At 40.0% G+C, this 15,121-nt stretch overlaps 1 protein-coding gene across 1 annotated transcript in view; it reads right to left on the bottom strand.

The window, feature by feature from the left end:
- mtmr11 (myotubularin related protein 11) overlaps positions 1-13,329 on the bottom strand; it is a 39,313-nt gene extending 25,984 nt beyond the window's left edge. The window contains exons 1-2 of the mRNA XM_005472820.4: positions 12,786-13,329; positions 893-962 (exon numbers count right to left, since the gene is read on the bottom strand). Coding sequence (XP_005472877.1) covers positions 893-962; positions 12,786-12,842 — 127 coding nt within the window. The 5' untranslated portion in view covers positions 12,843-13,329. The remainder of the gene's footprint in view (positions 1-892; positions 963-12,785) is intronic.
- Positions 13,330-15,121: the final 1,792 nt, after the last annotated feature.

The raw sequence follows: 15,121 nt of genomic DNA, 5'->3' as shown, positions 1-15,121 counted from the left end.
AATGTATTGTATTATTCTTCATAGAGGCTTAGAGATTTCTCTCATGTGTGTTTCAAGCTTTTCCACTGCAGATGTTTTCCTACATCAAAGGCACAGCACCTGCTGTGGCATTCCTCCATCCGGCGGGGCTACAAGTGTAATATGGAAATTTTAACCCGAAGAGAACAATGAAAGCAGCAGCAGCTTTAAGTGGAAATATTTTTACTGACCTTGAAGCTACGGGGAAATCATTGTGGAGTTTGTGCTGATTAAATTGCAGCAGATTTTAATCAGTCCAAAGCAAGACAACAGCAAATGACGTTGTAATACAAGTATTCAGCAGTTTTGAAGTGAAAAACATAAATAAATAAATAGAGGAGAACACGATGAGGGAAACATGTGGTTGGGATTTAGGCTTAATGTTGCAGGTGTTTTTTTCTTTTTTTAAAATCATAGAAACAAAACAAGTCCAGGAAAGAGCCTGTATGTAAAAGATGGAAGGCATCACATCGATGTCATTCACTAGTCAGTGATGTATGCATTATGTAGCCTCAAGCTCACACATTCAATTTTTTTGACTCTAAAAATTAGCAAAACTTCAAAAGTGAACTTTATATTTTATCCCAAAATTTAATCAGGACAGTTTTACTGAGGTCACAGAGGAAGGAAGATGAGCACCACCCTAACACCCTAACTCATTTTGCAACCACAGGGGTCCCCCTGTGCTTTATCCAACTTCCAAACACATTTGCAAATGAAAACAGAGCATCTGCTTTATAAAACAATTTATTTTTTGCTAAAAGCCAAAAATCTTAATTGGAATTAAAATCAGATTACTTGGCCATCCATAGTATAATATCTTTATACGTAACTACAAAATCAATTTGTATAGATTTGTATAGCATAATCTTACCTGGTAGGCATCGGAGCCCAAACAGATCTCGACTCCTCGCGTTCACCCCGCTCTGACTCAGCATCCTCTCCTGAAGGCAAAGAGAGCAGACATAAACATCATTTAATTATGTCGAATCGACAGGAAATAGGAGGAAAACCAAACAAGCTCTGTACAAATGTAAAAGTATACCTGCACGTATGAGGCTCAATGATTAATACGCATTTTATATTTAATCCCTTCATTAGTTGAAATGAACCTTTGCCCCATATTTGCACCACTCTTGCTCAGATAAACCAACCAGCTCCTGAGCCAAGTCGTCTACAGAGTTCATCAAATCAGATAAGCAAATAACCACCCTCACCAACATTTTACAGAGACCCTAAACACCACACTGGCAATGAAAGTGGTGTTCTTTTGAAATGAATAATCTATTTCTGACCTCGACCACAAACTGTTTACACGAGAAATCCAAATGCAGACAAAACAACAGCGAGTCGACTCATGGTCGGAGCATCGTGTCACCTCCGGCCTTGATTACATTTAGACCATGGCTCTGGCCACCACCCTCATTAAAGTCTGACTCTCAGTCTCAGTGGACTTGTTTTCAAAGACAAAGAAACAAAGCCAACCACACAAAGTCCTATGATTCTTAATTTCCATGTTGCTTTTCTGTTTGTTCCTGCTTTCTCTGGTCTCACATACTGGAGCAGGACTGGGAGCAGAATCCAAGGCCACAGAGCCACTGAGGTTTCTATAATCAGCCTGTGAGCTTACTAGCACACATGCTTCCACTTAACTTTGCTACTAACCCCCCTTTGTGAAGGCCATTTACATTTATCGCCTTAAGAGCCCATAATAAGCCGAGGTCTGCAATGTGAGAGGATGGTATGATTATACAGGTGGTAAAGAAAGCTTTAAAATAGTACAGAAACAGAGGAAAGGCCCAAATTTACATTGCAGAGCCTCAGATTTCTCTCCAAACACTTCTGGCCGAGTTTGGCGCACAGTGAAACTATTATTCACCGTTTAATGCACCGGCTTTATCGTGAAAAGACTCAGAGTCAGCAAGGAGGCGCGAACAATAACAATGAATCCACACAGTCGCCTGTGTTATGCTAACAATTTTGCAGTGTGGTGAATTCTGTTTTAGCAGCCTGCTCGTGAAAACCTGACGCTGTAAGCTTTGTGGGCCTTCATGAAAAGAAGAAACTGGGAGCGTTTAACAAAGAGGACCTTTGCTCCCTGTAAAGGTTGTAAAATCACACATCATGGCTCTGACTTTTCTTTCTTTCTGTGAGAGAGTCTGGCTGTCTCTGTAGTAAAAAACCCACAAATTGTGCTGCTTGGTACCGATGCTTTTAAACCCGTGCGTATGTAACATGTATGCACGGCTCGATGTTAGCCTTTGGGGGTGTGGCTACAGATGCTTATGCGACGTATTGCGTTTTTAATCGAGGCAGTAAATCTGTGTGTTAACAAAACATATTGTATACCCACATGAGTGGAAAAACTGGTTAGAAGTATTTTTATTACAATGCTGGTGATTTGACTTTGTGGGGTTAAACTTTGCTTACTTCACAGAAATCTTTGCCTTTCCCTGTTATTTCTGGTCATTTCACCAACAACAGTTTATTATAAGGCTTAAATTAAAACCCAGTCCTGGGGCGGACCGAAGCCTCTTTTGGTGAACAATAAAAATGTATTATGTATAAATATTAAATTTATACCTCAGCTAATGAAGCCTCACGTGGTTTTTCTTTTTCATGTTATCAGAGTCACTACTTTTTTAAGCTTGAGTAAATGAAACCTGTTGCTTGCCTTATTGGCTCAAACTGGGTGCTCGGGGAGTTCCTGTGCGTGTAAGCACAACTGTTTTAGATATGATTAAGTCAAAGAGTATTTATTATCTGTATTATCTTGATTAGCATGCATGTTCCTATTATTTACGTCCATTTACAAAAAGGTAAATATTTTGATCACAGCCGCGGCGGTTTTTCTCAGGAGGAAGCCTGAAACCTTTTGATGAGCACTGACTTTTCCTCTAAGCAGGAAAGACTCCTGCGCGTGCGCGTGCACTGTAACTGTTAACTCACAAAGCTTTGGTGACGTTTTGAAGACGGAACAATAAAATACTACAAGCACTTAATGATGTCAGGTTGGCAAATTTCTTGCTTTGAAATCAAAATCCAGACTCTTAATTCTCTAATAAAACAACGGGAATCAGCTAATTGCAGTTCTCCCAGCAAATATTTTCCAAAAGATCATAAATATGATTATTTTCAGCTATTTTACGAGCTAAACTAAAATGAATAAAACTGTCTGCTAGGAGACCTCACTAGAGAAAAACAAAAGTTTAGGACACTAAAGTTTTACAAGCCCTAGTTTGTGCCAGAGCATTGTTCATTTTTTTCCATCTGGCTTTAAAATGTCTGCACGTTCTTTCTGTCTCTCCATCAACACCCACAGAAAACCCGCAGCTGGATTCCTTATTCCCCCTTAAATACATCAAAGATATTCAGAGGGTTCATCATTTATTTCTGAAGTCTACATCTCCTCACCGTGAAAGGCGAGTAAACTCACTTTAATAACACAGCAATAGACAAGGTGAAGCGCAGGCTGTGATACAAGAGCAGAGCAATTAATTATTCCCACTTTTAGAACATCTGAAATGCAGAGAATTTAACCTTCACAAGCAAGTTTTGCACAACCAAGGCAAATCAGGAAGAGATAAGGAAAACTGAGATGATATCTACTTTAATTTAAACATACTTTGACCACAGTAAGGCCGCCCTTAAATCTCAGACTCACATGTCACTTAAAAACCACATTTCCAGGGCCGTGTTTCTGCTGACATGTCACTTTTGCTTTCATTGTGTGGCTTTTGAATACCCTACTATATCACTTTCATTGCCCACCCCCACCCCTTTCCCTCACTGCCCCACTTTTGCCCTCCTCAAACTCCCTCCCTCTCATCCTCGGGGACTGTGGCCAGGGCTTATTGCAGTTTCCATTGCTCATGGCTTCCCCTTGCTACTGCAGCCAGACTTCTGCAGTAAGCGTGCCTTGTTCCTGGGTCTGGAACAAACTTCTCTTTCCCCAAACATGTGGCCAAAATCACGAGGGAACAAACTTATTTTTTGGTAGACATACATCTCATCATGTTCCATTTTCATTTCCTATATTTAAACTGCTTACCGTATCTTAAAAATTGTTTTAATTTACATGACTCTGAGCATTGCTCTGCTTCACCAAAAGTCTTTAATGGCAATCTAACCAGTCCAAAAACAATGATGTTGAAGTTAAATATCCTCAGTTGGTGGAGAAGGAATTTTATTTGCAGTCTTTTACCAAAACATACAGTTAACATTTGGACTCTATTGTTAATATGAATAATCCTGGGTCTATTTTGAAAGCTACCCCCACTGTGTAATGCCTGGCTTGTGGCTTATAGCACACACATTAGCTTTTAGCCACCATTCTCCCACAGCCAGTTTATTTATATTGTGCTTTTCATTTCCTCACATGAATGAGGGAAGTCAAATGGCATTGTGACTCGGAAGGAAAAATCAGGACGTGATGCAGTTTTGCTAAACAGGGACCACTTTGAAGTCTTTTTTTCTGCAGACATAAAACAGAATGTTGGATTTGCTTTAGAGCTAGACCTGTGATATTTCACTGTAGACGATACCGCAGAAGCAAAAGATCTGATAGGAATCACACTCAAAAGGAAAAACCTCAAGGGCACCCATCGGGGGGGAAAAGACTCTGTGGAAATGCACCAAACCTTTACTAAATACTGACAAACAGCAGAATTTCAGCCAAAGCTCGATTTTGATCTTAATAAAAAGAAACACAGAAATTAGAGAAACTGCTTTTGGAATAAGGGGTAAAATGATACATCAATATTTATCAATCTTTAATGAGCTGGGCATTCTAGTGGTTAATATTTTATATGAAAATTTATGCATCAGCCTATAGTGAACATCCAGTTTAACCCATTTCTGTAGAAAACCTTGAAGCAATCATTTTAAATCTTTTATCATGACTGCCTGTTAACAAGACTTTATTATATGTATAAAAACACTGTCAGTGCAGACATATAGACATAAAAACACTGATAATAACGATGTGTTTTAATGGTGTCCCTGCACCAGGAATGCATTTCCTACATCAAACAGCGGTCCCCACAAAGCAAGTACAATAACAAACCATATGCATACAATTGGATACACTATCAAAGTCCTCCCACAAGCACCATTCAGCAGTTGTTTTTCTCCACCAAGACCAAGGCCCACTTACTGAGCTGGGCCAACCAATTTTATTCAAATTGTGACTTTTGTTTCAAATCATTATTAAATCAGGATAAATTTGTTCCTTTTCTGCACTCATTATGAATATGAAGCTCTTGTCTTCTGAATCAAACTAACTCCTTCCTTTACAGGAACACCTCCATCCTTCCATAACGGCTCAAACTTACTCACAATTTAGTTCAGCTCAGGCTGGAAAGACTATCAAGTAAATTCCAAGAAACATTTCATTGATTAACCTGTGAAAGGATCATTAAGGCAGCAGCTGCCTCTGACTGCGTCTCAGCTACAGTTAAACTGAGATTATAGTGATTATGGTTTTTGATGTAACTGAGCAGCCCAAGAAAGACCGACGACTCTAACTTCGACAGTCACAGGACATCTTTTAACCATTAATGGGACAGTGACTAAAAAATGTTTGATGCTTTACTTGTGGCTATATCAGCCCTGTTGTCTAGTGCACTTCAAAACATGATGCTAATTTACACAACAGATACAGTTAGCCAAGAAGAACAATGATTACACTTAGCCACATCTTTACTAAGATCATGTGCAGATATGCCCTGACACTGTGGTGAACTCTGGAGCTTCGACCAAAGGTTAATGTTAAATGTTTCCAGCTATTGGTTGTACTTTGGAAAGAACTGCAAGTTGGTAATTGGTTTAAACCATTTTGTCTCCAGCACGATTTGTAATGTGTCTTGAACTTTGACCCTCAGCTTGAATAAAAGAGAAAAAGTGCATGGTTTTGGAACACAGAGATGGTCTCTCACTATATCTGCCTCTACATTATTCCCGTCTCGCTGTGGTAGATTGTCAGATCAGTACGGTGAGGCTCAAAGGTCACACGAAATGAAAACAGTGCTTTGGTTATGATGGGAGATCAGTACTAGAGCAGTCAGAATCTATGCTAACAGATTAATGAGATTAAATGCCAACATTAGACAAACACTGATAGTTCTTGACATTTTTCCAGATCGACAGGATTCACTTCTTAAGTCACCATCACCGGTATACCACTAACTTAGCAATCATCAGATACCAGGTATCTTCTGATGACTCAACCTTCTGACCAATCCTTCTGTGGAGTCAGCAGATATACTTCCTTTTCCATGCTTCAGTCATAGGTTTGAACGGAAGTATGAGAAAATAATCCATCCATCTATTTTCTCCCGCTTATCCACTTCAGGGTTGTTGGAGCCTATCCCAGCTACCATAGGACAGGGACAAGGTACCTATGTTAGGAACAGCCAGGCTAATACAGAGAGACAGACAACCATTCGCACTCACATTCACACCTTTAATTAAAAATGATCAATTAATCAATCCCCACTAATGGATTAATAACTGAGAAGAGGAAAAAATGACTCAGACAATAGCCCTTAGTTACATGACTGAATCTCTGCAAACACGTTTGTCACAGGTTCATCACACTGAAGGATTATCTGCACGCAACCGAAACCCACCCAAATGGACTGATCAATCAATACTCGGACTAAAAGTAAAACCAGAAAGCCTCCAGTACCAAAAACATCTCTCTGTGCAGATATCCGTTTATAGAAACCAGACAAACATGAACAAACGACAGAAGCAGCACTGTCACAAAGCCCTGAATGAAATCTGACAGCAAATTTCATCCGTCGCTACACTTCCTGTCAGAGGATCCCTGACAACACTCTTCATTTAAGGGAGGGAGGGCTGCATGGCCGCTAGACAGATGACTCGATGACTTAAAGGTTATAAGTCTGATGCGCAGCGGCCAGCGTGTCCATCAGCAGCACCACTTCCTCCGCCTGGTCTCTACCGCACTCTCTCGTCGCTCGCTAGCAGATTAATGTCTCAAATGGCTTAAATGAAATACCAGCGCTGGATATTGAACATTATCGAAGTGTGACAGTTCACCACCCGTGTGTGACATTATCACAGTCACTCCATACAGTAAAAGAGACAAACGACAAAGCCTCTACAAGCCGAGCATCTCCATTAGCGAATGGTGCCGCTGGTTAATTATCACCCAATGCCAGATCAATACCCCTTCTAACAGGACCATAAATCTGCCGTGGGGTTAAGAGGAGCCCATTGTTACGCTCCGTTTAAGCTGTGGGAGCATCTGCAGCACAGAGGCTGTTGATGAATGTGTCGCCGGGGCCCTGTGGGAGCGGGTGTGGGAGACTGTACTGCTTTGGCCTACTTCTATCGGGGCTGAGATCTTAAGCCACTCTGAATAGCGCTCAGATGATCCGTCCTCTGGCATTTTTGATTCTGTTGAGCTTTATGCTGTGTGCCTTTCATGCTGACTGCTTCAAAGCTGGCTGGGAGATGCAGATAGAGTGAACTCAGGGGGAAATGCGCAGCCAAAACAAGCTTGAATATGCTTGCTATTCTGTCAAGATGCAGGCCTGCGCATCCTTGTAGCATTTAAGCGCTGCTGTTGTTTTCTGTTTCACTGAGCTGCATACTATTCTACACATTTAACCTCCAGAGACTTACGCCCTTTTTTTATTTTCTCCAAGACATTTATGATTAGTTGGCCCAACAAATATGAAAACTCTGCTTGCTAGAGCAGGTACACTGCTTGATTAATAAAAAACTATAACCACAGTTATTCTGGTCAATGATTACATAACATGACCACTCAGATGTAGACTCGGTGTAGAAATATTAGATTTACAGAAATTTAGTCTGATTTATTTTATTGTTTTATTTAATATTTTTTCATATTGGCTGTAATTATTAATAATTTCTAGTGCAAAAAAAGACTCATAGATGTTATTATTATGAAAAGACTGGATTATCATAGTTCTTTGTATGTAGGTTTGCCACAATCGTCCCTTTGTCAGATTTAGCTTGTACAAAACGCTGCTGCTCAAATTCTACTGGGGCGAGTTTTAGTGTCACTCCACTGGCTTCCTGTCAACTTCAGGATTTTATTTTAAGATTTTATTCACAGTTGTTAATGTAACCGAGGACAAGGTATGAGTGAACGGGACAAAGAAATAAATTGATCATTTATTTATTACATTAATTAACATACAAATTCCCCATATTTCCAGACAGGACTTACAACAGATCCTGCTGATATCCCAGCTGCACATGAGACTTACCACACTAACTGTGCGAATATAACTACACTGCAACCCGTCACACCCCGCTTAGCGACACTGCAACCGTGACACGCACTGCAAACAATTCGGGTCTCAGCGCAGCTGGGAATCAGCGCTATGCATGGCCTGCAATCTGGGAGACAAAGGGAAATGGCACAAACAATTAAGCAAAAAACAAAAAAAAGGAAGGTTAGTCCGCCCTTACACAACTCACTCTCAATCAATAACCGCCTTTACGGCTGGACGGACTAACCAAAAGAAAATTACAAACCAATCAAAAGAACGAAAAAGGACAGCAGAGACAGCACAGAATATTGATCAGTTTCCCTGCGCGCAGTCGATCTAGGGCTTGATCAATTCTTCTATTAAAATTGGTGGTCACACGACAGTATACCCACTCGCACCCGAGTGAATTAATTGCCTCTGGTTTCTTCCACAGAAGAGCGCTGACTTCACCCCACACACCCACTACCTTTTCACAGCTCTTTCAGCCAATCACCTGGCAGAGAGCAACAAACTGCCAGGTGACACTTGTTACATTAAGATTGTAGATGTGCTGGCACCACTCTATTTGTCTTGGTCATACACATTCAAATATCTAGACCTAAAAACAGAGGTGAGGGAGCTTTTTCAAAGTCTCTGGGATGCTTGAATTCACTTTAGAAATTCACAAACTACTCCTACATTTAAGTCTTTGCTCAAGATTCATTTTTACTCTCCGGCCTTTAAGTCAAACTAAACCTTAGACAGCAAGCTGCATTGAAAAACTGCACTAATTACAAGATATCTTTAAAACTCTGGTTTTAAATTTGCTGGAAATATAAAGTTGACCCAAGAAGATCTTTCAATCTTCTTGGTTTGGTTTTTAAATTTAATATTTGCACTAATTAGTACAGTTTCTGAGTGCAGCTTCATACCTGAGATCACCAGCATTAGTTGATAAATTAGGATGTCACAAAATCCCTATGGTTAACACATTTTCCTCCCAAGCAAAGGATCCCTTACATTCCAGTAGGAGACACAAACCCAGCCCCGTGCACTCCCAGTGCAGGTTCCAAGCGTTAATAAATCTGTACCAAATTGAATATGCAAATCTATCCACGATGGCGACCCCTCGGAAATAAGGGAGCAGCTGATAATAGAAAAGATAAAAGATAATTGAAATAAAACAATTATTTATCATCTGTCTTTTTTTGTTCATTTTTGTCACAGAGATGTTGTTTTATCCTCCTCTAAGTCCAAACCTCACTCCTCAAGTCAAGAAAACCAACATTAATATTTAATTCAGTGCTCTGGAAGCACTTTGGTTTTAATTCATTTTTCTTAAATGTTAAATGCATTATGTTTCAAAAGTCATGCTGTCGTGTTAAGTATTTATAATCTCAATTCTGATGAAATTCTATGTGTGATTAGGGTTTGTTTGCCTTTTTCAACACACCAGGATTCAAGAAGACTAAACGTCCAAACGGCAAAGCCATCTGCTCCGAGATGAGCCCAGGGTTGGATTCAGTTCTTTAAAACCAGTCTTAACACATGCTCATGGCACTGAAACATAAGAGTGTGTGGGTGGCCTCTGCACAGCCTCTACATTACGGTAACTCAGAGTAGTAGTGAGCTGAGGGTATGAAATGAATAAAAGCATTGAAGCTGAAGTTAAGATACGTTAATTTCCTAAATCTCAGACACATGGGATTCAGGCGGGGGGGCTGTGATGATTCCTGAAAGTCTCGTTCTGAGGTAATCAAATTCAAATGTCTTGAACCGCAAAACCACTGTCTCCATGGTGACAGCCAGATGTTGTGCAGCGCACATCACCTCCCCACCCCACTCCACATGCAAGCCTCGCTTGAGGGCAGAGTACAGGCATCTGTTACCATTTCCCCCTGCGGCTGCTGAAAATAACCGAGGAGAGACAGGCAACACAAAGACGCAGCCAAGAGTCTGTTCCCGAAGGAAAAAGGCGGATCCTGACGCATTCATACTGCCTGTGTGTACGCACGGCTTTGTGCTGCACATCAAACCAACAGCCCCTTCAAATCTCCACCCCCTCAGGAGCTCCTAAATGGGGACAGCCTCTAATTGATCATTTAAAATGCAGTACAAGAAAAAAAAATTCACCTTTACTGTGTCAAAGCCGTTCATTACAACATCATGTGACCAGGAAATTATCAACAGAGACCAAAGAAGAAGGAAGGGGGCCCACAGGAAGCCAAAATATTTCAACAGAACTAAATAGTGGAGAGTTGACTAAAACTAAATAAGGTGGCTTTTGATTTTGAGACAGTCATAAATTATGATGGAATTGCTCTGTTCATCATTATTTATGCATGTAAAAAAAAAAAAAAAAAGAAAGATAGATATTTTTGAGTGCCTAAACACGCTCAAAAACTCATGAAATTTTGCACATGCATCAGAAGTGCTGGAAATTTACATAGTTCATGCACCCCTACAAAATTTCAACAAAGTAGCCCCAGAGCTGTATTTTGCATATATGCATGCAAAAGTAATATTCCAAGACATAGCCATCATCTGAACACAACAGGAAATCTGCCATTTAACATGCAATTCTGCCGCCATTTTTGCCATTTCCAGGAATTATATGTTAACAAGCTCATTCTAAAGATTTAATCAGGTCGACCTTTAATCAGCTCCATCAGCTCAACGATGCTAAACTGCACAGCCTTGGAGTTTTCATAGAAGAGCATATTTCCAGCACCATGACGAAAAGAAACTGACTCATTCATTCTCTAATCTGCCCCAAGCTTCAAACACTTGATAAGAGTGTGAACCTGGAGGTGTTTACATGCTATTTTTGAGTCGCAGTCATACTGCAGCAGGAAATAAGCATTATGTGATAAACATCATGCGGGCTACATGACATTTTGCATGTTGGTTGTACACATGAGATATAGCAACACCTTGCACAATTAATGGCTATTCACACCACAAAGTGGACACACAACGTGTTTTGCAAAGCAGATAAACACATATTTGGACTCTGTGCTTGAGTTATTCAAGTAAAAGTCTGGTATTTTTAGGAAAGTGATTCAAAGCTGCAGCATCAAAATGCATTACCTAAAGTTAAGGTACTCATTATTCAGAATGATCTAAATTACATCATTGGATCATAATTACTGATCTGTACAGTACTTTAATGTTATTTTAGCTACCTATAATTAATGATATACTAGTAAATTGATATTTTTAAAAATCTACAAAATAATAACTAGCTTAAACTTTCAAATAAAAGGCACTGAGTACAAAGTGCACTATTTACGTCCAAAGCACACTGGAGTAGAAGTAAAAAGCTGCATAATACAGAAATTGAAACTTTAAAGTTATACTTTGGTCAAATAATCGAGTATTTCTGGGAGTTTCATGGTTAAACATGGGTCCCAGGGGGTTAGTTTGTACATTAACATAACTATTCTAGCATATCCCAAACATATCTCAAGCTGGAAGCTGCAATCAGCTTTGGATAAAGGGACTTTATTTTATCCTTTATTAATCCAGGTAAAAAAGTGTGTTTTTTAAAAACAGATCTCACCAAGAGAGCAGAAGAAACTGCAACAAATGACCGTGACAGCCCAAAAAGGACTGGATTGATTATAATGTAAGGATAATAATGCAGTCATACAGATAGAAAAAGGTAATTTCTTTTTTCTATAAATATAAAACCCTTTGTAAAGCCCGTATCTACAGCACTTTTGGCACATTCATATTTCAGGGTGGACCTGTGGCCACCTCATGTCCCAATCTCTGGACACACCCCTGTAGGTGACCTTTAATAGTAAACAAAAGCAGGCTGAAATGCTCACTGCACAGCTCTCTGATGTTAACGATGAAGACTATCTGCACCGTTTGTCTTTATGTGCTACAATTTAATCCCCACACCAGAATCCCAGAGGTGATTAAGATTCCCCATCACTTCACTGGCCTTTAATTAGGCATGCAGCCAACGATGGTGACACGATGTACCCTTACTGTAATTATAAATCTCCCTGTTATCCCCACAGAGGGAAGCAGGAGCAGCCTTTGCTCGTTTTCCCCCCACTGCAAAGCTCCAGCTCTGAGTGGTGAACAGTCCTGAGGAACCTCTGAGCAGGGACTGCAGATTTTTGGTTGCAACCTGACTGTACATTTATAGCTCAGCTCGGTGAATGATGGTCAGTGTTTCCTGCATGATGACACTGCCTGCTCTGTGGCCTGTGAGGTGTTTAATCACGCAAGGAGTGCTGATGAGTTATAGCACTGCGAGATCAACTTAAAAAGGTCAAACCTGCTCTAAAAATCGTAAATCAAGGCGATAATTGCGTGCACCATTCATACTGAAGCTACATGCTGCAGGAGCGAGCCCAATACAAATGTAGAAAAGGTCCGTAGTGAGTGTGAGAAAGACAGAAGAAGGAAAACTAGCGGTCACAAATGAAAGGATCAAAAATCAAAGCCTCTATTTTTGAATAACAAAGCCGTGCTGGCCCGGGAGCGTTGTGACCTTACCTTGATGTCTGGGAGCATTTGTCTCACTTTGAACGTGGTTTTAGATCCTGTCAACATTTTTCACGACGGCTCAACTCGCACTGAACTGAAGAGCAGGAGCGGACTAAAGCTCGCAGAGTGGAAGCAAATGTAAAAATCTGTGTTGTTACGAGCTGACGGTCGCGACGTTAGCGCTCTCCTCTTCTCATGTTCAGCCGTTAAAACGCGAAAGAAACGTCCGGGGGCGAGTAGCTACGCTCGGCTAGCCTGTATCACCGGCTGCTGCTACAACTGAGGTGTTCACTGTGGACACGCAAACTATTTTCATCGCTGTTGTCACTGACAGCATCTGAGACTATGACCACACCAAATATTCAAAAAAAAAAAAAAAAGAAAAAAAAAAGCGAAAGCACAACCTACTGAACTACGACCGTGAGGACTCTCTTAAGAAGTGGTGTGACGGAGAGATGTGTTCACCGTTAACTGGGGCTTTGCTGCTCATTGCGTAGCGCTCTATTTGTTTATGTCTTCGCCATAGTGAAACACACTGGTGGAAAAAAAAGAAAAGCCAAGCGCAACAGCGGCAGTAGTGGTGTGGCGCTTCTTAAAGGCACAGGACATCTTTACTGCCAAATGGAAAGTTAATAAGGGAGGGAAGAGAGACTGTGACAGGAAGTTTTGTCATATTCCTTTGAACAACCGTTTTACCTACTTTCACTTAACCCCTTGAACTCAACACAGAGTGGTAGAAATGTGAAAACTGGAGGAAAGTGATGACAAGTAACACGCTTAACTTTGTTTTTCATGACTCACCAACTACTTTAATCACATTTTAATATATTTTCGGCTTTTCTCTCTTCTCTTTCACTTCACACCTTAACCATTCGAGGCCCATGGTATTTTTCAGGTTAAAAGGGGGTTTTTCCTCCCCATTGCCATCAAGTGTTTGCTCATAGAGGAACATTTGATCATTGGGACTCTTTCTCTAATATTGTAGTGTTTACCTTACAATATGAAACTCGTTAATATCTGTTCTTGTGAACTGGCATTATCTAAATTAAAATGAATTAAATGCAATGGGCAAATGTAAAGCGGGAAAAATAAAATGTACTGACCTAAAAATATCTCAGTTAAAAAGAAACATTGGGATAAATGACATTACTGCTACAGTATCTACAACACTTTATGATAATCAGGACTCTAAGCATGGTATCAGGCCTCTGTTCTAACATCACAAAATGTGATTCTATCTTTAGCTCTGCTGTACTCAAACTAAATCCAGTGTACACTACCACCTTGTGCCAACTCTCATGGGATAAACCTGTTTGTGTTTACCCATAAAAGAAAACTTAAGAAACAACCAATTTTTAAATGTATCTTTAGTTATTTTGTCACTAGCACCTCGTAGCAAAGCACAAAATGTCTTTTATATTTCTTTATTTGAATCTGCCGAAAAAATACCAAAGACAACACAGTTTGATCGGCATAAAATAATATTTTGCCACAACAAGGTGATTCCCAGAGAGCTATTAACTGAAGGCTTAATCTCACCATGGTAAAGTCAATTTTGAGGAAGCTGAGCAAGTGGAAGACAAAAGAAGTGACAGGTCTTGATGCACCATGAAATACCACCCAGAAAAGATCTGATTGGCAACTGATTTTTTTACAACTTGACAATGATCCCAAACACACTGCCAGTACAGTGAAAGCATACCTGGATTAAAAAAAAACACACACACACACACAAAATGGGAAACTATCAGCCACGGATTGACCTTTCCAGAGTCCACACTTCAACATTATGGAAGCAGTGTCGGGTCATCATGACGAAGGCTACAACAAAAAGGCAGCCGACATCCAAAAAAGAATACCTAAAGAAATTACAAGAAATCTGCCTATTTTTGGCCTATATACTGTGTTCCTGTGTATGTTTACACATTTCAGTGCGAGTATGTCCATGTCTCCTGTTTTAAGTTGGGTTTTAAGCAGGCATTATATTCTGCTGTGCTGGCTGTGCATGACCATCCCCAACTGCTACAAAATCAATATGCAAGCTATTTTTTTTCTCTTCAAATAAGTTAAAATATGTATAATTTTGCAAGAAATACAGTTATTTTAAGTAAAGAAGAAAATACATCAGTATTGCAAACTTCTTTTTAGGGTTTGTGCATTATAGTGCCGAAGGTGACCTCTGTGTTTTAAGATCATATGAAGAAAATTCAACTAGTTTGGCCTTAAATGTTTCCAAGAAAACAATGAATGAATCACATTTGCCAAGTTCTTTGGTCTGGAAACTGTAGCAGAGCCACTGAGCCAACATCTATTTAAAAAAAAAAAAAAATAGAAATTAATCTCAC

The sequence above is a fragment of the Oreochromis niloticus genome, linkage group LG11 (genome assembly GCF_001858045.2).
Source record: "Oreochromis niloticus isolate F11D_XX linkage group LG11, O_niloticus_UMD_NMBU, whole genome shotgun sequence".
Taxonomy (NCBI): domain Eukaryota; kingdom Metazoa; phylum Chordata; class Actinopteri; order Cichliformes; family Cichlidae; genus Oreochromis; species Oreochromis niloticus.
Note: the sequence above shows the minus strand (reverse complement) of the source record. Positions and strands in the feature narration are given on the sequence as shown.